Source organism: Dermacentor variabilis, chromosome 10 (genome assembly GCF_050947875.1).
Source record: "Dermacentor variabilis isolate Ectoservices chromosome 10, ASM5094787v1, whole genome shotgun sequence".
NCBI classification, from domain to species: domain Eukaryota; kingdom Metazoa; phylum Arthropoda; class Arachnida; order Ixodida; family Ixodidae; genus Dermacentor; species Dermacentor variabilis.
Window position 1 is genome coordinate 27,954,812 of NC_134577.1, and position 26,541 is coordinate 27,981,352.

General features: G+C 42.8%; 1 protein-coding gene across 1 annotated transcript in view; it reads left to right on the plus strand.

Annotated features, from left to right (window-relative positions):
- LOC142560216 (neprilysin-1-like) overlaps window positions 1-26,541 on the plus strand; it is a 36,593-nt gene that overhangs the window by 7,295 nt on the left and 2,757 nt on the right. The window contains exons 6-18 of the mRNA XM_075672150.1: window positions 1,489-1,697; window positions 3,326-3,520; window positions 5,657-5,743; window positions 5,879-6,009; window positions 6,579-6,804; window positions 10,104-10,202; window positions 11,295-11,372; window positions 12,701-12,813; window positions 13,499-13,557; window positions 18,426-18,477; window positions 20,887-20,954; window positions 23,044-23,174; window positions 25,836-25,901. Of these exons, the coding sequence (XP_075528265.1) occupies window positions 1,489-1,697; window positions 3,326-3,520; window positions 5,657-5,743; window positions 5,879-6,009; window positions 6,579-6,804; window positions 10,104-10,202; window positions 11,295-11,372; window positions 12,701-12,813; window positions 13,499-13,557; window positions 18,426-18,477; window positions 20,887-20,954; window positions 23,044-23,174; window positions 25,836-25,901 (1,514 nt within the window). The remainder of the gene's footprint in view (window positions 1-1,488; window positions 1,698-3,325; window positions 3,521-5,656; window positions 5,744-5,878; window positions 6,010-6,578; window positions 6,805-10,103; window positions 10,203-11,294; window positions 11,373-12,700; window positions 12,814-13,498; window positions 13,558-18,425; window positions 18,478-20,886; window positions 20,955-23,043; window positions 23,175-25,835; window positions 25,902-26,541) is intronic.

Genomic DNA, 26,541 nt, shown 5'->3' on the forward strand with positions numbered 1-26,541 from the left:
TCGTTTAGTAACTGTGTTCGTAAGGAATTTACCGTATTAGTGCACCGATTCTATGCTACAACAGAGCGCTCGAGACACTGCGAGTCTGACCGCTCGCAGAAGAGCGAAGGAAACCACTGTGATTGCTTGGCGAATTGTGGAGAACTGCAATCCCAGGGACACTAGGAAAGTTTTCAGGTGATATAAAATGAAGATGTTTGTTGGGCTTATAACCGATTGATTTTCCTAAAATCATTGCCCCAATAATCTATGCACACTTTCGTTCTATAGTAATTCATCTTTAATAACAATTTGCGTATTCATTCCATTTAGTGATGCAAGCTCACTGTAGTAGGCATGGATAGCTTCTTCTGGTGTTGGGAAACCTCTTCTTGCGTATGGACTGTATCATTGCAAGGAACAAGAAATAAACGCACAGGGCTGTGCCAAGTCTCTGATGTGCTTGTACCAGGTACTTCAGAAACTGTGAGGGTTACCTTCTGTCTGTCCGCAGGTGGTCTCATGGTGCAACACGACCCCCCTCAGCTGTGTTCTTCGCCGCCGTCCTTGTAGATATCTGAAAACTTCGGGAAGGTATAACCTTGCGTACAACGCAGTAGCAAGAGTCCTTTCTCCCTGATGAGGTGGAAATGCACAATGACTACCTTTTTGGAAGACCAGCACCAGCATTCCTTACCTGAAATTTCGCTCCTGTGTTTATTCACTGCGAAAACTGTGAAACTGCGAAGCTATCAGCGAAATTCACCGTGAAACTATCGACCGTAGAAATCCGTCGTGAGTGGCCTCCTTGGAAATTGACAAGAATTTATTCCACAATTTTTATACTAAAGATTCGCGTTAGCGATGGGTCATAGTGCACACAGAGTATAATGCCCATGGAGGGATGAAAGTTCCCTGGCTCACAGATGCTTGTGCAAGATTTTTCACTTGCCGGTGATGCAATCTATAGGGAATCTTTGATGTCCTTAAACTGTCACTTCACTATTTTTGTATAAAGTAATTTTGTACGGCGGCAATGTTTTGCTTATTCACTTTGGTCGCCGGGCAGCCACTGCTCCTTATCCTACTGCTTCCCTGCCCCTCGTCTTTCAACGGAGTTCCACGTTTACTAATATTCTAAAATGAAAGGTAACATTCCGTGTAGTTAAATCTGCTATTCCGTGTCACATTCCGTGTAATTAAATCTGCTATTAGAAACATACAAACTTGTGGCGCGAAAGTGCTATCATTGCTGCTCTGTTGCACATCGCTAATTAGCGCCACGCAGACCATAGGAAGTGGGGCCCTCCAATAATTAGCTGCAAATAAAATAAACTTAGAATTGCTAGAGTAAATCGGAAAGCGGCCCCCTTATCACCATTATTCTTCGAAATCATTAGTAAAAAATCCTAGCATAGTCTATCGGAAAACTTAATTAGTAACCCCCGTGTACTTTTCCGGAGCTTTTCGCCTTAACATTCGCTTTCCCTTTCCCTTCCCGTCTTGCAGCTGTTCCGGATATCGAAGACCGGCGGGACGTCGTTCTTGCTATAATGTACGCTTCCGATCTTGATGAGTGGCCAAAAACGCGTGAGAACAAAAATGCGAAGGGGAACGCTCAAAACACCACAGATGTCCTTATGATGGCGAAGATTTCTGATGTTCTTTCAACTCGTATGGAACGGGATTCCAGGAATCCAAGTGCTCACGTCATTGAGGTAACGCTATAGAACCCGCAAAAAGGCAAATGGCCTTCCCTTTACACAAAATCTAATCGCAAAAAGCAACAGTGGCGAACAATATAGGTACATAATTGCGACGAGTACATAAAGAAGTCTCGAAAGTCGGCATCTCGCCAGCTAGCACATTCTGGCGAACGCGAATTTCTGCGTGGGACAATTGTTTCGAGAATTGTGAAGAGCAACCTGCCACACTGTCCACGGCGTTCAGCCGATGCGAATAAGGGCTCAGCTACTGGCTGCAGTGGTTACATTGAAATGCAATCAAAACGCAGAAATGACCGCCTAGTTGAGGTTAACTTTTGCTACCACGGCCATCGAACTTCGGTCATTGTTGACTCCACGAGGGCCGCGCCCGACTTTAAGGCACCCGGCACTGTTAGGGTCATGCTGAGCCATAAAAGAATGCAGTCTAATGAAGTGGACCTTTATGTTAGGAGTAGCCTTCTCTTTTTGGTGTACAGGTGATCTTTAACAAGCGCACACCGAGACACACCCAGTGATCGCGGAGATGGCGGACGGGTGCTGTGATAGCAGAGCTCGTGGCCGAACGACGTCAGCCCCGCAGTTATGGTCAGTGTCAACGTTGCTATTTGTACGTTACCACTAGCGCTGCAGCTCTGGACAATGTCAGATCATGCTACCATAATTTGAACGATGGACCCGCCGAAACCAGCGAAGGTCGTCGTTAGCTGTTCAGTGGCTAGTTTACTGCCTGTTAGACTGTCTTATTTCTTCTGCCGACTGGGATGTCGCACAGGTGTCAGTACTATATCTCTTATTTTCAGTCTTTTAAAACAAATGGCGCAAATTTGTAAATACTAAAACAGAAAGCTGTAGCGATTTGCCCTACTTGAGGCAACCATATGAAAAAGGCTGCTTCCACTAATTCGAAAGCATTTTTTTCTAGCTCCGTTCCTCAGCAACCACAAGATTCATATCGACATACAGTTAAGGCAATCGGTTGAAAACGACTTTGCGTATTTATAATATTTCTTACGTTGTGAGAACAAAATAGCGAACATTTATTAAACTTAAATAAACTTTATTTTCAGATATTTAAGCTACCTATTACGCGCCTACACCTACTATTTAAATCTACGTCCTTGGAAGTATACAGTTGATCCTTTCTATTGCTATATAGGATTTCATTGTAACCATGACTGTATATTTATTAGAAAATAAATTTAGAACCTCGTAAAAAAGTCCATATTCTATTGGTAAGACAAGAATAGAAAAGACTACAGACCCTTACGCCTAATACCAACAATATTGTGCAAAAAAGTTTAACTTCACGCACTGATTCGCTGCATAAAACGAAAAGGCATGACAATCATTGAAAAGGGTCAACCCAATGCTGCAATCAAAGAAAGGTAGAAACATGAAGGCATGGTTACTAGGCCTATTTCCAGATCAAAACCAAGCCGTGATATTATGTTGCCGACTAATTTTATGTTATAAGAAGAACTGACCTGACAATTCGTATCACGTATACTTGACTTCTGCTATTGCATATTTCAACAATACTTCAAGAGTTAACCTCGTAAAATAACACGCTAATCGTGGCATTTCACACTTATGACCTACATTCATTTTTGTTGTTTCAGCTTGACCAACTAGAATTCTCCAGGGTGGGCAGAAACCAGCTGATCAACCAAACCACTAATTACAGCAAACCAATTATTGCTGCCTATAAGAAGGTAATTCAAGTGGCGATGAAGTTCTTGAAGCCCGGCCTGACTGACGGCGACCTTGCCGAGCTTTCTGAGAAACTTCTAGCGTTTGAAGGACAGTTGGCCAATGTGAGAATATCTTCTTTGACATAATAACACACATGTCTGAACGAAACTTAATGTCCAGAAGCTAGCATATGTAAAGCCTTAATCGAGCGTCAGCAATGCCAGGTGTTGCAGCGAACATTTAAAAAAAATTAAAAAATTGCTTGTGGTAGACAGCACAATTCCAGTTCGTGAACTACTCCAGGTCTACTCAAAGAGGTGGACATGCTTGAGCTGGAAATTGAAATGCATAATCGACTATTTAACAAAATTTCACGAATTAAGCTTTTTACCAATTACCTTATGGCACATATTGAAATTTGCAAATTCTAGCCGGAGCGTTCGCAAGGTGGATCCACTTGGAACAACTTGTCAGGATGACACAAATTTCGAAATATTAACTATCGAACCTAGCCGAGAAATGCATTGGCGTTCCAGTTACTCTTTTGCTTGAATGAATAAAATGACGTTTTGTTAAGAAAGTGAGTGGAACGACAGTGCATTTTCACCTGAAGTATGACGGCGGATATCTCGTAAATGGTGTCATCTACGTAATTATTTTCCATTATTTTCGATTATTTCATAATCATTTACCTTGGAGTCTCACGCGCTAGAATTTCTTAGTTCCACTAGATTCTCGTCCCGCTTCCGCTTTCTCCTGAGCGCTCCTTAATCGGTGTTTGAGTACGTCTTTCTTTCATTTATATACGAAGTGTTTTATGCAATTTGAAAGAGGCATATATAGTTGTGGTCTTCAGACGAAGGAGACTAGAGGCATATTGCTTGCAGTTGTCTTAAGTTAGACAATTTCTTGAAGCGCAATCAGCTAATTATGTTTCTTTATGTAAAATTGTGAATACTTGTTTGAAGGCACCCTCCGTATTTGAGACGTTGCAGAGAGCGTTCAAAAACATAATAAATTATTGCTACAACGTTATTTTCTGATGCTTCTTTTATGAAAGCTTTGAAGAAAGACCGGGAAATATGAAAAAATCACGCCATGGCGTACTTGCCCATCTAGACAGTAGTGTCCGAAATCATGCTCCCAAAAATAAAACCTGCGCCACTCCCCGTCAAAAAATCGATAACAAAAAGAATCCAACGAGGATGTTTTTATCAGCGTGCAGTGCCGGTTTGTCTTATTTATGACCGTTGTGTTTTGGTACATTTCCAACGAAGGTGATAATGTACGCTTAGTGCCAAGTGCCATAGATAATGACTTTCTTTTACTTATCCAATGAGGATGCGGGCTTCGTTCTTTCGAAACATGGTTGAGAGCGCTGCGATCCAGGCGTGAAAAAGCGCTGTAACCTTTTTTTATATACAATTATTGGGCTTATTTTAGAGCCCGAAAAAACACGAAATAGATAACGCCCTACAAAAAACTTCAGTGTGTGTTTTAAGACAAGCCCCACCTATTCTGAAATACGACTTATGCACTGAAACGTATGATAGAAATTATGCGTCGATAACATAACTAATTGTATACCTAATCGCACTTCAAAAATTAGTCTAGCATAAAGCGACTACATAGAGGCACCCTCTTTGTAGTCCCCTTACGTTAGACTAATGGTCTCATTCATCATGTGTAGCCTTCAAGTTCTTAAGGTTTGGTCCAAGTTATGTAAAACAGCCTATACAGTCCAAGGCAAATGCGTATGTGTGAGGGGGCGGGGGTGGAGGCGGGGTAGGAGACTCACTTCATTTTCAATACTGTGACTTCTGAAGTGTCGGAGCCTCTCGTTGGGGGCGCTGGACTGCCAGGGCCTCCGCTTTGGAGCTGCCAGTGCTTTCAGGTAATTATATTGATTGATTAGGTATGTGTATCACTGCATAGCCACACAATGGAGAATGACCATAGTTGGGAAATCTGCCACCTCTCCATGACGATTGCAATTACTGAGGTTATGAGACAGGCATTAAAAATGTCAAATTTATCTCTGTATTTCCGTTACAACCATGTGTTCTAATGAAGAGATTTTTGGTAATAGAGTTTTTTTTTCGTCAGTGAAGTTTGAATTGGCCCTGCTTAATGTCTTGGTCGTCTTTGCGTTGCGTTACATCTAGGAAACCGTCCACCCATCGAGTACATCCAAAAATGTGCACTCACCGCAAGTATTTCGTATTTCTGCTTATTAACTCAACTGGCGCTTTTTCCAGCTTACTGCACCTCCTGAAGGGAGACGAGACTGGTTGAGCCTTTATCACAGAACCACCATCGAAGAACTTGAGAGAAATTTCTCCTACGTAAGCCTCATAACTTCCAGTACCTCGAAATCAGATGGCATAAACTTTTGAAAAGTTATGCTATCCGAAAGCTTTATTTGTTATACATGGATTCTGAAACATTAGGCAACAGTTTTCCCTCTTTCTTATTTTCAGATACCGATCCATGCTCTACTTCAAAAAGAATTCTGTAAAGTAAACATTACATTAGCTCACAACGAGACCGTTGAACTCGTCGCACTGGACTACTATAAAAAGCTAAATGAATTTCTACAACGTGCTGACGCGTAAGTCATATCTCAACGTGCGTACCGTATACAGAACTCCTAAAGGCGAGTTAACGCAATGTCAACTATTCCCACACTTTCCGAAAGGTGAAGAATGAATTGAATCGCATTAGTCAAAGTATCACTGAACAGTGGAAGAGCACGCCAAATAGCACATCACACATAGGAGATTTGATTGCTCAATAATAAACAGCACAGCAGATAACATTCTACCCTAACGTAAGGAAGTTGTTCAAGGCGTTCGTGGCAGCGTACATCTTGTGGTAGGCCTAAGATCTCATAAGACGTGCTTCTGTATGCTCAGCATTCCTTTTGAAATAGGAGACTGACGTTAAAGGCTCTTATCATGAAGTGTGTGCATGTTTTACGTAAAACACTACTGCGCACATTTTACAACGTAATTCGTTTTTGACAAGCTCAAGAAAAGTCCCTCTGTCAAAACGTTGGCTCCAGCCTCACGGTTCCTTTTCCTCGTCCACCACAAAATTTATTTATCACAACTGTTTCCCCGCTATAGGGGCGTATCCCTTGCGCAAAGAAAAGCGTCATGGTCAAACTTCCTTTTGCAGTGACACGCTGTTCAACTACGTTGGTCTGCGTCACATGCTGGAATGGGCTGCGACAGGATCTAAAGACTTCAGGAATGCTTCCTTCGAGCTTCTCAAAGTGAAAAAGGGAGTGCGCGTTAATAAGCCCAGGTGGAAATTGTGCGTCGCAGAGGTAAAAAAACGCATGGTCGAGAGTGTAGACTACATCTACGTGAAGCACAAGTTCAACCATGAGGCCAAGAAAGAGGTAAGGTCAAACGCAGTGTATAAAAGGGCTGTTTCAGGAAGAGCACTGCAACTTATTCATTGAAAGAATGACAGCTTGGTAAACCAATATCCCAAGTGAGCAGTCATAGGCAAACAAACGCAACTACAAAGAATAAGTCCAAATGATTGGTGGCACGACAAAAACGTGTAAACAAGTCAGCATCAAACCCATCTCAGCAAAAAAAATAAGGTTTTCTGCTATTAGAATGTCACTTTCATTATGGGCATGGGAACGGCTCTCTAACATCGGCCGACCCACGATGGTGTCTGAACTTTCAAAGCTCAGTGATTTCTTTGTATCAAGAGTCAAAGGTGCATTTATTGACCCTCAAATACTCTGTCATGTAGCACCCACAGTATTTTCTAGGCGGTTAACTTATAACTTCTTCCGAAGACAAGCAGTGGCAGGTGTCTCTAAAAATACCACAGGTGTCACTAGTTGGTCCTGGCCACTAAGTTTTAGAGTGAAATTGCAGATTTCTTTCACAAGTAGTAAATATGTAGTGCGGAAACCTAGCGAATTCGACGTACTTAAGAATAATAACCGCATTATAGTTATGAGTCTTCAACATGGAAGCGCATTTGAACTTTCCATTCACTCCCGAAAACAATTTTAGGACGATTTGAGTTTTGAACAATGTAGCTGCAAGTGTCGTCGCAGAAGCTACACGCTGTTGAATTTCTTGCCTGTCGATGCAGCTGTCGCTCCTCATGGAGGCAAGCATGGTTGCTACTCCCACGTCACTGAAACATGAAGTAAACTTCAACAACTAGATGCACACGCATGTAGAATATGCGTGCAGAAGTAAATAAACATTTATAAAACCATTAGAAAGCATTTGACCATTCATGCACGAGCTCGCGAAGCATATACGCTCGGCTATGCTGCCTGAAGTAACGCCAATCTAAGGCAATGGTAAGTGCGTTGTCACATGAGGCCAACACCTCTCCAAATATGCCAATCTTTGTCATTGCCAGACTTGTGCACGTTATCGAACGAAAACTTGCCGATTACTATTACAGTTACTTCTTTAAAAGCTTAATTGCTTACGGTTCCCAATTATAGCCCCACGAAGATAACTCAGCAATTACTAAAAAATAATCGCTTGCTCTAACGTCAGTAAATTTATTAACATTGCACAAATATGATAAATAGGAAGAGCTGGACTCGCTCTTTCAATGCGTCCACTGCAGCTCTTCACACGAATTCCTTTTCAACATTTACTTCGGTTTTATTCCCTGGTTCTTTCGTGAACAAATGGCAGTGACACTGAAAACTCGTTCGATGAACGCTCTGTAATGAAAGGCTGTGCTGTAAAATATGAACACTTTGATCACAACACATACGATCTGATAATACACTAGCATGATTATTTAGGACACGGAGCGTATCGATTCTCTGAACAGCACTGCACGCGATGAGACAGGAAGCATTTTACAGTTTCTGTGGTCTTGCCCAAAGTGCCGAGATGAGCATGCTGTGCTTGAGAAGCATAACCGCACGCGTGCCGCACCACCATATATTCCCCGAAGCGCCCATTATAGAAAGCAAGGAGGCTACAACTCTTTCTTTCGCTTTCCTAAAGAATTAGTTTGATTCACATGCGGCGCCACATACCACGTTTCAGTGAAACAGATGCTCAGGTGGACCAACAGCCGGCGTCGATCGCGAGGCTAGACCCACTACTTTCTACAGCTCACCACCACAAGAGTATGGTTGCTTAATTCGCGTGGTCTAGGTCGTTTATGAAGCGCAGCGCTTAATTGTTGCTCGGGCAAGGAGAATGCACTCCCGAAAGGGCCAGTGAAAAACAGAAAAATCATCGATAGGTAAAAATAGGTGTAATGATCATTTATATATCAAGCGGATAGAAACATCTTTGTTTAATAGCCAACAAATTCTTTCTATATATTAGAAGTCGTAGTCTGCACTAAGCGAAAACGACTTGAGCAGCAGCTCCTACGGCAAATGAAGGCCACTTAAGAGTGCCTCCAGAAAAGAGAGAGAGAGAGCGACAGACAAATTTTATTATCAGGAAATAGCTCAGAAGTAGGACTTCCAAGAGAAGTGTGAAAATCTTTAAGCCTGCCATGTTCAGGTGCTCGAGCGCAACTGGTAATTACGTGGTGCGTTTGTAGTAGAGGTGACAGATGGCTCAACCGTTTCGCTGGAGTGATATTTCGAGATGCCTATCTGTGACCATAGACTAGGCTTTCATTTCTCCTTATTGAGAACTAATCTAAAGACACGAAAACGCCCGACCTTTGCTTCCGAAGTGAGATCAAGCATAGTGATTGTCTACAACACCACCTACTTCCCGTGAAAGCGGCAAGAAGGTTAGCAAAGGCTACCTGTTAGGCTTGGACGGGGCACGCTTACGCAGGCCAGGTAGCCTCTTGTCAGGCGATGACGTAAGTTTCATCATATTTTTGCAAGAGAAGTTAGCAGGAGACCTCTGCAACAACCACTGCAGCGGTAAACCGTTTTCTTAAACGGGTACTAGTTATGAATTGTGACCAACTAGTCCAGATCAATGCTATTTGCGTACCACTTGGAGCGAGGTCAGGGGAACAACAGACACAAGCGCAAACTTTCAACTGGTTCTAATGGTAGGAAGTCAAGTGGTTTATATACATACATGGATGTGGCGTAACATGAAATACATCAAAATATGCATGCGCAATTAACAAGACCGACTTGAACACGCTGTCTTTTTTTTATTGCCAACCCACTTTCCTAGCATTTCCTGTGTGTGTCTATTCAGAGTACTTACAAATTCAGATATAGCACCAAGGCTTATCATTGGAGCAGTGGGGTTCAATGTTATACACAAACGTGTGCAAGTTCGCTTGCATAATTCTGACCCCAGCTTTGTGTCGCGAACTGCGTGATCATTGAAATTGGTTTAGTTAGGACGCTGTTTGCAATATACAGATGTCGCTATTTCTAATGCCATAACATCTGTCGAGCTCGTATTGTGCTCGGAGGGAAGTAGCGACGAGGTCGTCTGTACAGAACAAAAGCAATAATTGCTTTATTGTAAGTGTACCGCAATGTATGCCCGGGTAAGACAACCTCGGCCCGCTACTTGAGATCCGACCACATTGACAGTTACCCAGTCACAGTAACATGGCCGTGGTCTTCGTGTTAGATTAGCGTTCTGACTGGACGGACTTACCGACGCCGAACATCTGCCGGAATACCCTAAAATAACTCGGTACAATCACTTACACACTTTACTTCACAACGTTCGGTAAATAAGCTAGGTCATCTTTCAGGTCGAAGATCTTGTGAGAAGGATCAGAGTTGCCTTCAATGAATCGTTGCAAACACTTAAATGGATGGACGAGGAGACTAGAGCTGCAGCAGTGACAAAGGTACGTAGCTATCTTGTTATTATTGTATAAATGTAGTAGAACACAATGATTTCCTTGATTGTGACGACTACCGGCGTTGTTTTTGTTGTTAGTAATTTCGCAGTTTTGTTAACTTTTAGCCTTACCAGCTTTCGTCGTACTGAATAAAACGAGAAAACATACTCCTCGATTCCACCCTGTCGAAGCAGATGTACAGCGAAGCTGTTGCCGACGTTAGAGGACATTACACAAGCACCACCGCCATAAGCGACGTACATGATGCGTGCGCGCACGCGTGCAATAGTGCAGCGTTTATCCCCATTTATCCTGGCCCTCCGCCAAGTGCAAGTGCCTTATTGAGCTAAACGAATGTTTAAATGCAAATTGCGTCAGAAAATGCGTAAGATACGACTTACACACAAGCTGCAGACTTGTTAGCTTCGGGCTGTTATTCGAATATACGAGAAAACGGGATTATTTTACGCGAAGACGGAAAGACAAAGCCCTTTTCCAGCTTCCATGGTGGCTGTGCGGTTTTTTTAGGTGAGCACAAGCCGAAAAATCCCGACCAACTTGAGGCTAGCAGCTTCGCTGTAATATATCGTGCCTAAATTTTCGCGACAAAGCAGGATTCCACGCAAACTTTCCCTAGTGTGAGTTCTGTGATATCTTCCTCCTATCTATTTGAAATGCATATCGATGTTTCAGCGCTTACAATTTTTTGCGGTCATGTTGTTATCTTCGGGACATTTAGGTTCACGAAAGAAACAGTTATTGGTTCATGTTCTAATAGACAAATTAGGCAGTACCTAGGCCTGCACAGTTTCTTCTGGAGTGTCTCTAATATACCGGCGGCTGAAATCATCCTTAACTTACGAACCGTCAGTACCAATTACACGAGCAAGAGGTTGCTAGTGTATAAATGTGCGCACGTCATTTCATGTTGAATAAGCGTCAGTAACTTAAACGAAACTGAACCCACGTTCGTAGGACAATAACCACTGGGGACATGAAAGCGTAAATTTGGTGAAGTAACACTTTTGCGCGTGCAGCAGTTATGACGCGAGGTGTGCTTTCTCAGAGCATGAATTTTTTACTTTCGCCATCTTTCAGTTGGTGAAAATCGGATCCAAAATTGCGTATCCTGACTGGCTGTTCAACAAGACGTACCTTGAGGGACTTTACAAATTTGTGAGTAGACAGTTATCAAGTTAGGAAAATTGCGTGTGCTTTTGGCATATTGGCAGATTTAGATTGGAATCCTGATATAATTTTGAACTACCAATAAATATTGAAATTGTGACAACTTGTACACGGGAATAAGTGATAATCAGTTGATTCACCGCACAAAACCTTGCCGCTAACTTTCTTTTACATTCGTTCCTAAAGGCATTATAATTTGGTGTAACAATTACTTTAATTCACCCGATAACGGTCTGCTCCAAAGGGCAACAATAGGTTACCATTTTAAATTTGTTTTCTTATGCACTTATTCGGCCGCCAACCTTTATTTAAAGTATAACCTAATGAATATCATTGTTATTAAAACTTTTTCTTACTAACAAATATACAAGCCCACGACATCCATAAACGTGATCACAATACATACGGTTAATATTTCTGCAATGAAACTAACACATTTCGTGCCACTGCTACGCCCTATGCAGTTATTAATGCGAAAGCGTTATATGTCCCATGAGGAAGAAAATCCGGCTTAATCAACCTATCACTGGAAAAATATGGCTGACGGCGCAAAGAGTAAACGAACGTTAAGAAATGCTCGAAATGACGTCAGATTTATCATGGAGTTTCCTGTAAACAAGGTGATTGATCGGATTGAGAAGATAATCCGGTATGTTTTGGTCTGGGTGAGAATTGAACCAGGTACTCGGCGTGGTAGGCGAGCGCGCTTCTACGACGCCAAGACGGCTCTACGGTTCTGGCTGAATAAGGGAATGCTTAACACATTGGATACGTCACATCGTATCTGGCTGCGAGGTTAGTGGATTAAGGCGGATGAAGGCTGGTATAAATTAGAGCAAGGTGGATTAAAGTAGATTAAGGTTAATACGAATTAGGAGAAAGGTGGGTTAAAGTGAATTAAAGAGGGAAAGTGGATTAATATGGATAAAGGCTGGGGCAAATTAGAGCAAAGTGGATTGAGTTAGAGTTGTGAAGGAGAGCTGGCAGTGTATGACGTAACCGATCAATTAGAGAAGTCCTAATGTGTTTTTTTTCATTCAGATCACGTAGGGATACTTAAGTGATAATTAATTTCTGGTAATAGGACAGTTCCAAGATATTCTTGCCGATCTGCTGCTATCGTTACCACCCAGTCAGATGTAATCTGCGAGTGCCTCAGCTATACTGCTTAGCATGTGCTACTTTGCGTGACGCTAGCAGTGGAGGCAGATTGGTAGCTGTAGCTTAAAGCTTTCTACTTTACCAAAACAAACAAACAAACAAAAACAGTCATCTCGCTCTGTACAATAGCACCCACCAACAACTAACTACTTCAGGTGCCTCAACTGCCCCTGAATGCTTCCTATGGGGAAATGCTTTACGCAATAAGAGAAAACAACTGGAAACGGCAAATGGAGAAATTGCGACGACCATATGACAGGGATGCTGAGTAAGTGATGAACATTTGCGCATACAGAAACACGCAAAGCGAATTTCTTGAGCGTAGATTCTGTAGAATGTCCTCTCTTGCTTCAACCCCTGACGATCCACTATGTGCCTGAAGCATGAGTGGGCTCGTTCTAAGAGCAGCCAATACCATTTTTTTTTAATTTTCCACTAAAAATGAGGAAGTTGTGCAGTTTAATCGACTGTTTAGGATAATTGAGTTAATTCAAGACAATAATCTGAGCTCGTGGCATATTTTCATTCCTTACCTTTCGTTTCCTTGTATTCGATTCGACATTCCAAGCCCATAATTTTCGAGTGTTAGTTACACTCAATCCAAAACTTTTACCTTTTTGAGTACACATTTCCGTTGCAGCAAAGTGACCGTTGCGTTCCAGTTCGTGCTCAGAAAGAAGGCGTACGCAAAAATTATTTCCAATAAAATACTGAGAGTCGAATGAATTTTTTGTCTAGAACTGGTGGGTATTCTCTTCGGTTGTGCAGAATGCTCTAACTATTGGCCAAACTGGTACAATACGTGATTTGTTTAAGGTGGAATAAAGGAGCGTGCCAAAGTTATCTGCGCAGTAGCTGTACCCACGTTGCATTCTTTAATGCCGGTTAAGTCGGATGAGGACGCATTCGCTGGTCGTGACTCATGCCAATGTACCTTTTCTCATTTAATTTAGCTGGTTCTTCGGCGCAGCGGTTGTCGATGCTTTCTACTACCCCAATGGCAACGAAATGGGTGAGTGTGAAAATGATTGTTTTTCGCCAAATTGAAAGCCTACTTTTAAACCGAAGCTTTCTTTTCGGACCCTCCCGGGCTTTCCCCACCATGGTTGCTGGGTGCTGCTGCTGTCTTATGTCATCACCTGTACAATTTGCAACCTCGGTTCTCTAATAGAGAAGCACGGTGCTCTATGCATAAGGTAAAAATCATCATCATCATCATCAGCCTGGTTACGCCCACTGCAGGGCAAAGGCCTCTCCCATATTTCTCCAGCAGCCCCGGTCATGTACTAATTGTGGCCATGCCGTCCCTGCAAACTTCTTAATCTCATCCGCCCACCTAACTTTCTGCCGCCCCCTGCTACGCTTCCCTTCCCTTGGAATCCAGTCCGTAACCCTTAATGACCATCGGTTATCTTCCCTCCTCATTACATGTCCTGCCCATGCCATTTCTTTTTCTTGATTTCAACTAAGATGTCATTAACTCTCGTTTGTTCCCTCACCCAATCTGCTCTTTTCTTATCCCTTAACGTTACACCTATCATTCTTCTTTCCATAGCTCGTTGCGTCGTCCTCAATTTAAGTAGAACCCTTTTCGTAAGCCTCCATGTTTCTGCCCCGTAGGTGAGTACTGGTAAGACACAGCTATTATACACTGTTCTCTTGAGGGATAATGGCAACATGCTGTTCATGATCTGAGAATGCCTGCCAAACGCAGCCCAGCCCATTCTTATTCTTCTGATTATTTCCGTCTCATGATCCGGATCCGCCGTCACTACCTGCCCTAAGTAGATGTATTCCCTTACGACTTCCAGGGCCTCGCTGCCTATTGTAAATTGCTGTTCTCTTCCGAGACTGTTAAACATTACTTTAGTTTTCTGCAGATTAATTTTTAGACCCACTCTTCTGCTTTGCCTCTCCAGGTCAGTGAGCATGCATTGCAGTTGGTCCCCTGAGTTACTAAGTAAGGCAATATCATCAGCGAATCGCAAGTTACTAAGATATTCTCCATTAACTTTTATCCCCATTTCTTCCCAATCCAGGTCTCTGAATACCTCCTGTAAACATGCTGTGAATAGCATTGGAGATATCGTATCTCCCTGCCTGACACCTTTCTTTACTGGGATTTTGTTGCTTTCTTTATAGAGGACTATGGTGGCTGTGGAGCCGCTATAGATATCTTTCAGTATTTTTACATACGGCTCGTCTACACCCTGATTCCGTAATGCCTCCATGACTGCTGAGGTTTCGACAGAATCAAATGCTTTCTCGTAATCAATGAAAGCTACATATAAGGGTTGGTTATATTCCGCAGGTAAAAATCACACGTGTACAACTATCGTGCCAACGCCAACCCGCCATTTAAGCTGATCTCTGCTGATGTCGTGCTGCGTACCACGGTTAAGCGAGAACACGCCAGCTTCTTTTACTCCAAGGACGCAGGAATTAAGTGGGAAATTTTATAGCATTTGATTATCAGCTTCACCTAGAATCCAAGATAAGAGTTTATTCTGCACGTCTTTTTCTGTTTTTTGCAATGGCAGCGTTTTTCTGAAGCTTTCCCGCAGACTACCGTATTAAGAAAACTGCGCCTTCTCCAGACATGGCTCAAAGGTGGACCGCGCACATATCGAGTTGGCATATGCGTATAGTCATCTGCCCTACTCACGCAGATGCGCAGGTTTAAAGCCCTGTTCTCTACGGAACTATATATGCTACAGAACAACAAATGCTTCCTCGAAACATTCGGAGTTTCGGCCGAAGTGGAAAGCTACGGAAGCAATACCCGGATTTAGCGGGGAGTTTGAACACCTCGGACGGTGTTCCAATGCTGGTTCGAGTGCCGAACAATGTTGTAACACTGGTATAACAATGTTAGAACAATGTAGCACACGAGGCAAACTGCGGCTGCGCAAAACCTAATGGTATGGTAGCTTAAAAAAACACATCACAACATTTGCGTGACAAGGAGCGGGGCCAGTATAGTGCTGCTGGTACCGCACTTCAATCCGGCACAAGGTCAGACCCACGGCGAGCTGTCGGCGCAAGTCAGCGGCCAGAGATATTGCAGGTAACGTCAGCTAGACGTTTACTTTTTCTCACCGCTCAGACAAGTGCGCACTTACAGCAGCTCAGTTGAAAACGCTTCCGCGCAGACACTGCGCATGCGCGCAGCGCCCATGCCAGCAGCAGACGGCAGAACATTGTCTGGGCTCCTCACACGAACGAATTGAGGATAGTCAGAAACGCCGCACAGAAGCGCAAGATTTCAGAAAAAGAAAAACGTTTCTGGAAAACGAGGCTCACTCACAGATGATGATTGGCAACGTATTCGAATGCTCTAAAGTGAAAACAGTTGTGGTTAATATTACACGTTATGCTTTAGTAAATATATTGAAAAGTCAATAAAGAAACAGTGCATGCAACTAGAACCTTTTGGAATGTAATATTCATCTGTCTGTTAGAAGCGAGATCAGCTATCCCGTACATACGGGCAATGAATAAGGCGCCTTAATTGTTATAGAGATAGTATTCTACAAGGCCAAATCGCTAATAATTCAGTTTACCGTAGTTATCGGTAAACTCAGAATTCCGAGTTTTTAGTAAAAGAGAATTGTTGTTATGAGCCAATCTAGTAGTGCTATTTAAAAGATTAAGTCCACTGAAAACGTACCTAACTCGTTAGAATATGATTGCTAAAAAGTACTGTTATTAGCACGCTAAAGCGTGCTAATAACAATGCTTGATGTTATCAAAGCAACAATAAGTGCTGGCTTGATATTAGCAAAACTCTTTAATCTTAACTGCTCACTTTCACATGCCATAAATTGGCATAATGAAGATTTATAATTCTTCATGGACTAAATAATTACGCTCCTTATTTAGATTTATTTAGTAATAAGCTGCTTTCGTTCTGTTCTTTAGGTGTGAGTCGTGCTCGGTCACTTTAGGTTGCAATTGATCATGACCTCTAGGAAGGTGCAAGAACCAACCACTGAAATGGCGTGGCAGTTTAGTTTGACTAACGTTTTGCATGACTGAAGGTTAAGACTGAACAATAAATCAGACACCTTAGTGAGGCCATTGAAAAACGCTCGAGACAACTTCGAGGCTGAATCGCCTATTTTTTTTTACTAAATATGCATTTCTCAATAACGTTACAATATGTTGATAAAATTGTAATAGATCATTAGCTTTAGATGCTCGTTCTCTCGCGTCTCTTTAAAGCATGGTAACATTATGGCTTTCCTTTAGTTGTTGAGAAAGGCCCCCACTTGCCAATACTTGTAACTTGTTTTCTACCAATAATTATTATTTATACGTTATACTTTGTTTATTTACTTAGCAATGATTATTATAGAACGGCTTTTATCTTGTCAAGCCCTGAAATTGTTAACTCGCTGTTTTTTCGAGAATAATATGCTGAAGTGCACTTTACGACACCAATAGCGACAACAACAAAATAAGAAAAAAATGCCTTCCACTCTGATCATTTCTGTTCATTCACCACTAGCACAGTCACGTCTAACTTTTTGTTTCTTTGTATCTTTATTGAACCGTTCTGTAGCCCCATTTCGATGAAGGAAAATAAGTGTCCATACCGTCGACAACCATACGTACATAGGAGTTGAGAAAATTTTCAATGAATTCTTAACGCAGCGAATATTCGAAAAATCCGATCCAACGAACCTCACCAAGCTACTTACATACCTGCACACTTAGGCAATGTTACACCCTTTGGGGCGTATCTCTGCCACACAACAATAATCGTCATCAGCCTTGCTTGCGTTTCCTTTCTTGAAAACGGCGCGCCCGCTAGTTTCCTGTCGGGAATGCTACGTCATGCTGATAACGCGCATGCCGTTCGTTACTGGAATATACCTGGCTCGCTGCATTAAATAAGGGAAATGCGGAAGAGACAGATGATGATTATTGTTGTGTGGTAAAAGGGTGCAATTTTTCTTAAGAGTGTACAGCAAAACTGTCGGCACGAACCATTGAAACTAGCAAGACCACAATGGCGCAAAAGTCGTGACAAAACTCATGACAAGTACGTGACGTTTAGCGTCGTCAAATGCGCATATACGACAGAGGTTAAGCAATCTCTTAAAGCTTCCTCAATCAGAAGTAGAAATTTGAGGCAAATGCAGTTCTCATCAAGTGACAATGTCAATGGCATTTTCGTTAATGAACTATTGGCTCCAATGCAGCAAAGCTAAGGCAAGTTTACAAAGGTTCAAAAAAATTATTTCTCCAAAGAGCGCATGCCTTCATCCATTAAAACGACGAAACAGACAAATCTTGCGCATATTTTCGCCTAAGTCTAACTATTATTTTGAGGTTAAAAATAGGAAAATAAGACGTGAAATGAATAAAAGAGCGATACGTGTACCATGCTACCGTAAAAAGGATTGTGAATACGTCATCAACAATTTTTGCACCATCGAACTGCATTTTCCTTTCATGAATAGTGCTACGTTTCCGACAATGCTCCTCGTGATAGGAGTGGTACACTTCTATCACGGGTGACATATCATTCAACTGCGCCAATGTGTGCTGTGTGTGTTGTTGGTTGTGAAATTTGTTAACAGGCATTCCTACGCCGAGAGATGCATCAAAGCTGGCATTTATTAATATATAAATAATAGTGTTGACATAAGCTAAAAGTTTCTTTAAATATTTTTCGAAATGCTTTACACAAGTCGCCCTGTGTTTCTTTTTTTGTTTTTGGCGGTCTACCACTTCATATTTACATTCACTACTTAGTATGGTTTGCGCTGGTGCCTTGTATCTGTAAAACATTTGAACTTCATAACATTCTCACTAGCTTTGTAAAGATAGTTTTCCTTTACAGCCAGAACGTGATTATCGCTATGTGTGCAGTGTTTCCTTCGGGGATTCTTCAAGGCGTCTTCTATGAATATGGACTTCCGCGGTGAGTCAGCGAATGCGGGAAATGCTACCCACTTGAATAGGGAATTTGAATTACTCTAAATGTGGTTAGCCTAATCTGCTTTGAAAGTGTACGAGCTTTGCTTTCTTTCAGAACGCAGAATATCCTTATTGCCACATTTCGGTAAACCCAATAGTGCATCTTGCGGTGAAATAATGCTTCATTTTCCTAACAGTGATGTAACCCCTACTGCATTGCTCGAGGGCGGCCACATTCTCCATGCAACGTGATCTTCCAGATATCACTTGCGAAAAGAAATACGATATTATAATTTCTAGTTACTATAAAATAGCCACTGTGTTCTGAGTGTTGCGCCGGTCGCGCAGTTGAAAATTAATACAGGAGTTGAAAATTCATACAACTCGAAGCAATCTGAAGCGTATGAGTTATCGCTGCTTCAAAGGCTCTGACATATTTAGTTGAAATTATTGTTACTTTAGATTAAGCAAGCTGAGAGTGTAAACTTTTGTTCTGAAGTGGTTCGTCAGTACCTGGGTTTCAGCGGCACTCTAGAAGCTTGAGAGTAGTTGTTTCCAATAGTGGCTAGAACATCATTTGCATATCAGGATCACAAATTTCATTTTGCGACCAGTGAACCAGTTCAAATGAAAGCACAATTGCGTTTTTCATGCATGCCAATGCAGAAGGCACGAGGTTATAGTTTCGTTTTAGTCTACCCAAAATTTCATCCTTTACTGTAGGACCAATTCCACGAGAAAACACTCCTTCCTTCTGGAACTACTGAAATCAGATTTCTCAACGATGCTTAGCGACATGTGGCACCCTCTCAACTAATGCATCTCACCAGCAACTCATGATAAAAAACTGAACTCTCATCGGAGGAAAGAAGAATAGGTAAACGTTCTAACAATTCAACGTGAACTCCAGCTTGTAAATCGATGTTCGCTGTTGAAATAAGTATACCTATATTCAAAAACAATTGCGTGCTTCCTTATTTAGTTTTTCTGATGATGGCACAAAATATACCCTCCTGAAACGCCAAGGGAGCTAAGGATCATGATCACTTTTCAAGTCAGAAGCAAGACCGTTCACATTACGCATAAAATGCACATGTGCAGACGACGGGTTCTTTAACAGTACCGCGCGAACCGACCACATCAGCAAGAACTTGATCTCTCGCTAATCTCTCTTGCTCTTGCTGATTGCGTCACTCCACCGCCGTAAGGTGGCGTTCAATGGCTGGCCATTCTACACACGCGCAGTAGTGTTAAAGAATAGGATGTCGGCACATGCACATGGTATGTCACTCAGCATGCCGCATAGTCAAACATCCAGGGGAACTTCCCATAACATCTAATTCAAAAAGTTCTTCATTGCAAAGCCATTGGTTCAAATTTAAAAAAAAGAAACCAAGGTTTCAATGCTAATACCAGCTCTTAACACCACGTGCTATGTCACGAACACGAAAGTTTCCTTTCGGAAGCAGCATGTTTGATTGCATGTCTATGTAAGCATGTCTATTTAAGTGGTGAAAGTAACCATCTCCTGACGTTTGCTGCAATAAAAGTAATAATAATAATAATAATATTTGGGGTTTTACGTGCCAAAACCACTTTCTGATTATGAGGCACGCCGTAGTGGAGGACTCCGGAAATTTTGACCACCTGGGGTTCTTTAACGTGCACCTAAATCTAAGCACACGGGTGTTTTCGCATTTCGCCCCCATCGAAATGCGGCCGCCGTGGCCGGGATTCGATCCCGCGACCTCGTGCTCAGCAGCCCAACACCATAGCCACTGAGCAACGGCAATAAAAGTAGCTTTTACTTGTTTAAACACATGAATGAACGTGTAGCATCCTGTTTGATTATATAAAACGTGGATACTACATCTGATATTTTCGTGTCTTCGGACGGATTGCAACCACACATAATGTGTGCCTTCGTTGTCTCTTATGATGCAACGATCTAGAAGAGATAAGCGCCAATATTTACAAAAACAGAGCAAGAATACCGTAAAACCAATTCCATACACTTTCCCTTGCAAGTGATTTGATATCGGGGATAAATATTTACGCAATCACTTCTCAGTAATTTCAGTAAAAAGATTAAAAGTGACGTCGCAATAAATGCGCAAAAGGTAGCAGGAGGGTGCAATCCTTGTGCCATTTTAACGGTAACTTTCAAATTCAAATTGCCCGAGTGATGTCAAGTATTATATTGCACGCTGATCATGTACATAGTGACCACTTCGCATTCCATAAACAAAAATAGGAATGAGTTGCTGAAAAACTGTATTTTACCTTTGAACACAACTGTAAATTCCTTTTGTTTTGTTTTGTATTCACATTGTACCCACCCCCTCTGTAACGGCCTCTGGGTCTTGAGGGTATACTAATAAATAAAAAAATAAATAAATTTCCTTTACGACAGTTCCTTGAACTTCGGAGCTATGGGCACGGTGGTTGGCCACGAAATGACGCATGGCTTTGACGACACGGGTAAGTCTTTGATTAAGCTGTAGGAACTGAACAACGCTTTCTGTGGTACAGAAAATGAAAATTAATTGATCCTATTGTATTAAACAAAAAATAGCAAACGCATGCGTTCACACCAGCCAGTTTTGTGCATGATAAAAATTTAAGCAGGCCATAATCGCACGATGAGGACCAACTAGAAAAATGTACGGACTCGTTTTAAGTTTTTACAAATACGCAACAAAGTAGTATTTTACTGCATTCGCGATATCTTCCTGCTTCGCCTTAGATTTCACCCGGCTGTACAGCTGTTCACAAACTCTCCCCGTATGACATCATTATTAATTGATGGTTGCTGTCGTCAGGCGCTCAAGCCCTCTTGCTGACTATACAAATTTATTTAAATTCATGCTTGATATACTGCTTCACAGAAACATACTTCGTAAACAAATGCTTATGCACAATAACACATTTTTCACAGCCTAAGCTGTTACGGACTCATTTCAATAGCTGATTCGGTCGGCGATGTTGTACGCCGCAGCTACCGCCAAGAATAAGAAAAAATTATACCCAGCTCCCGCCAGGATCAAACTCGGGCCCTCGGCGTGGAAATCAACTATTCTACCACTGCGCCAGGTCTGACTGCTGCGGAAACATGTCCTATACACGCGTCTTAGCGTGCGAGGAGTCACTCGATTTGAGAGGCGCGCCGCGTAGCGTCGATACATGCGCACTTTCCATTGCAGTTGCACATTATTGCGCCAGGTGGCACACCATGTAGCAGTTGCATAGGCAACGGTACAAGGTAGACATAGAAGTTGTGAGGAAGAAAAAAAGGATTAAGGAATTGTATACAAAACTGCTAGAATAACAAAACGTGCATGGCATACCTGATTAAATTGAGCAGGCTAGGTCACCAACGTGTTTCAAAGAGACGCCAGTAAATTATTAGCATATCGTGCCACTGGTCAGATGATGATGATTATGATGATGATGATGATGATTTAGTGGCATCCCCTTCGAAATGTGGCGGTGACAAAGGCCTTGCGGAAGGTGAGATGCTTGCCATGTAGCGTCAATGCATGGAAACTTTGCAAGTGCGCTGTAACCTACCAGTTGTCCCGCTGGTGCAGTAGCGAATCCTAGAACTACGCACGTGGTTGCAACCAGGCAACGTCGGGCTGAGCAGACCGCTAGGCACAGAGCGGTGTGCTCTCTGCACAGCCACAGCTCGCCGTCGAAGCCGGGCAGACAGTTCAGTTCTTTCCCGTGAAAACGACGCTAAGACACTTCGCCGCGAAGACTCTCTATAGTGCGCGCTGCCGAAAATGGAGTCCCTATGGAGCCGCTCCTCCAGCTTACTCTCCGACTGTCGTGCTCGTGCCACGCGAGTCTGTTACTTTTTTTCGGGACCGCAATGGCAGAGGTTTAATATATTCCGGAAATAAATGTTAATTATAATAACAAAGCAGACATGAACAGCGCAATGTTCACTTTCTCCGTTGTCTCTCATGGCAACGTTTACAGTAAGCAGAGTGCCACCGATAACACATATTTACCTATCAGTACTTTGTTTTCGTTTAAGTGATGTTACTGCGATAACCCTTGAAGCTTGGCGTCTGGCAAAGGTGCTCGAGTGCGACAAGGGAGCTGTGACACTACGGGAGGCGCACAGCCTCCTCGTCTGCTGGAAGCACGAGGGGTGTGCATTTGCACGCGAGCATTCGCTTGAGAAACTCATCGTTGTGAGCGACGGCGTCATGGCTGACGTCTGTACGGGCCGTCGCATGGTCTGTGTCAGCATAGACAGCGGCATTATAAGAGTGAGCCTCACAAGTCCGCGGAGAAAGCCAATGCATTTTATGCGAGATGGCCTTTCAGGTGCATGCAGTGGCGTAATGTATTACGCGAATCTTCATGACAGCAGTATCTAATACTCGCATATGTTTTCTTTTTACTCTAAAATCTGTACACCTTCTAAGGGTACTGAATCATCCTATAGATAACACCATTGGGCACAAGGAGAGAGTGTGAGGTTACTGCCCAGCGTGACGTAACTGCCGACTTTGGTTGACGTTTTACAACAACATGACGAAACTTTCGCTCTTAATAGGAAGTCAGTACGATGGAGAAGGTAACCTCAAACAGTGGTGGACAAACGAAACTCGCGCTGAGTTCATGAAAAGGGCTGAATGTATGCAGTATGAGTACGGGAACATCACCGACAAGGAAACAAACATGACGGTGAGAATTTTCGAACACTTTTTATTCACGAAGGAGTGTCGGTGCAAAGCAGTAAAATGGTTATGACGTTTAACGCGTCCTATTACAACAACGGATTTTATTTGAAGCTAATGATTATGCAAAAAAAATATTTTCTGAATGTTTAGACAGTTGGCAACTCGGTGGAAATCGAACAACATGGCGAAGTTTTGCGCCCGTTCAAGGTTAAAAGTATACGGCGTAATTAGGGAAACACTTAGATGCAAGGTGCAGGTATGTGTGCGGTGATCGTAGGATTATGGCATATAGCAAATGAAGATTTTAGTTCCTTCCCAGTACGGTTTAACGTTGTCACCTTTGCTTCTTGCGAGACGAAGGTATTGTTTTCTCTTGTTTTTGGCATCTTCAGCTTCTTTAAAGAAACGTGCCATGCAAATTTATTCCTACTCGAAAAATCACAGTCATGTATTTATTACGAAGCATCGACGCGAAGGCTGGGGATAGAACATGTGCAAAAACTCTTGCGCCGTGTTTCTCGGTTGTCGATTGGAGTAAACATTTGCAGATGCGCACCAACAATCTAGGTCAGAGAAGGCAATAAAGAAAATTCATTACTTTAGTTCGTTGCCACGTCTCTGCAGGTGACGTTCTACAGTAGTACAAGAGTTGAGGAATACGACTTTCTCATCCACCTGTATCCTGTGCGGTTTCTAGCTTCTTACAGCTGTGTCAGTTTTACTAATCCGTCCTTGGTTCTGGTTATTAAGCCTACAAGGCACAGTCTTCTAAAGGCACAGCATTCGTCTTTGTGGCAGCATCGTCAAAATAACCGTAATGTAGCCTTTTCTTCGGGTTAACTGCAGGCTCGGGGCTTTAACAAGCGCCGGGAACTGCCACTTTTCTTAATATTCTCGCAAAGACTTTGGAATTGCTTCATATGACATCGGCAGAGGACATCACAAGACTTGAAGCGAGTCGGCCGGCACAATGCACGTCAATTATCTGCTTTCCGACATTTAGAATAAAACCATCCAATCTGGCGGATAGCATTATATTCAGGAAAGTTCTCCCCAAGGCCGATCACTAGATTTCTTTGGTACCTGCTCACATCATAAAGCCAATAGAAATAACTCCGTTTGGAGTTTATTCAAATCCAATTTGGTCTGTGCAATGCATGACGTTCAGTTTATTTTCACGAATTAGAAGCGTAGGAACTTGGGCACGTTTTGTTTTTTCATCTCACATTTGTCTCCGTGGCTCTCTCTGCACAACTATGTTTCTTACAAACGGGGCGACGTGCGGGCCCTAGAATATCCCATCTACATTGACAACTCCATTTTATGTGCCACGCATGATAAACACTCGAAGCGCTGCGTGCCAGTCCTCTCCTCATTCAGCTTGTACGTCAACTGTGCCCGTCAGACTCGCTTTAATGAGCCTTAGCGACGCCTCTCCCATGTACACATACTACAAGGGCCTCCCGACGCCTTGAGTTTCATTTTATAGACAGCCGCTGTCATCTACGTATAAGAGCTACATAACACCTCATTAAACGTTTCGCCGCACAATGAAGACGGATGTCATTCGTCAATGGGCCCGCAATTGTGTGTCATATGCCAGCATTCTAAAATGAGACGCAGCACAAGATCCCCACTTCGTTATTTTCTACCAATCAGTTGGCACCGTCATCAAGTCACATTGACGTCGTTGACCCTTTTCCCGTGTCGCACGATGTCACATGCATGCTCACTATATGGACAATGGGTTTACGCACTGGCCTCAAGCTCTCTCACATGCGGCCATCGATGTTGAGTCTAGCTCAAGACTTCGTCTCCGCCTGGACCTCATGTTAAGGCCGTCCTGACCCCGCGAGAACTGTCCAGGACACCAATTTTAGTGCATATTATTCGTAACAGTACTTAATTATCGTCTTAAAACTAAACAGTGCGAAATCACAGCTTATCAACTACCCAGGAAAGCATGATCGAGAGCCGGGCCTCACTGGAAGGCTTCTTTCACCTTAATATATATATATATATATATATATATATATAGATATATATATCGAGAACAGTAGACTACCACAGGGATTCCATGCTCAGTGGCTACATTACCGCTCATCTACAGCTTCTGTGCCCATCACTACACCTACGGTATCTCCAGCGTAGCCTGGACTGTATACAGTTACCCGATTGGTGCCGCAATCCCGCTCTTACTACAGCAACACCTTCGTACACTCCGACCTCGCGTCGCCCACGCACGCTTTCCTCCGATTTGACAGCTCCCTCTCCCATCCCGCTTCCGCCAATCCCGGTGACAGAGACAGAACTACGGCGGCAGAAGAGGATGACGCTCGTTTCCACGTTGGCTCCGCTGGAAGAAACACATATGACAAATCGGCTACCACGTTTATTCACGAATACCTCCGCTATAGATGGGCCGGCTATAATGGCTCTGGTCTCTGTGGAATGACGCATTGGAAAAAAAAGTTAACGTAAATATACTAAGTGCCACAAATATGCGCCCACAAGCGCATCATTCCTTCACTTGAGCAAACAGCTTTCTGGGAGCGTTTGAATATTCACTGCACGTACAATTATTGTACGTGGTTTATGTATGTTCCTGCTTTTCTATCGTTTAATGCTTGAATGAAATGCTGTTAAAGTTCCTCGTTCATTCCAGCTCAATGCCAAAAGCACTGTAGGCGAGGACATTGCCGACAATGGTGGACTCCGTTTGGCTTTCGAGGTGAGCTGCACTGATTTTTTGGCGCCTTTCTGGCGTGAAATGCACTAGGAAACAAGATTCGGTTAAATATAACCGCAACTGAAGTGAAGTAAAGTCAGTAATGGTCTTAGTGCCGGAACCATGTTCTTAGAACTAAAATAAACGCCAGAACAAAGCAAGAACACTTCTTCAACACACTTCCCTTTCTCTTGTGCTCTTCTCTGTCGGGCTTGTTTTTTTTTTAATCGCTTCCATAGAATGAGGCCTGTACCCTCTTCTAAAAATGAAGGCCTCATGTTTGGCAATGAAATAATCTTCAGTGTCTCAAAGGGACACCTGTATATGTCACTTGAGAAAAACAAAAAAACAAAGGATGTAATTAAAAAATTGGTTATCACTTCTGACTAACGCGCCACCAAAGTAGAAGGCAGCGCAGGAAGGGCAGCAGTTCTTTTCTCAGTCTCGCTCGGGAGGAGCTTTGCGACACTTATCAGTGACTCTGCACTGGTTATCTACCTAAATGCGAGGAAAAGGACAAGCTACTGCAAAACTCTAAGCAAAGCAAGACTTCTTTTCGACAGCTCCCCCAGGAAATCATCCTTTACAGCTTTGTGCCAACACAAAAACGATCACTACCAAGATGAGTGTTGGTAGCGAACAA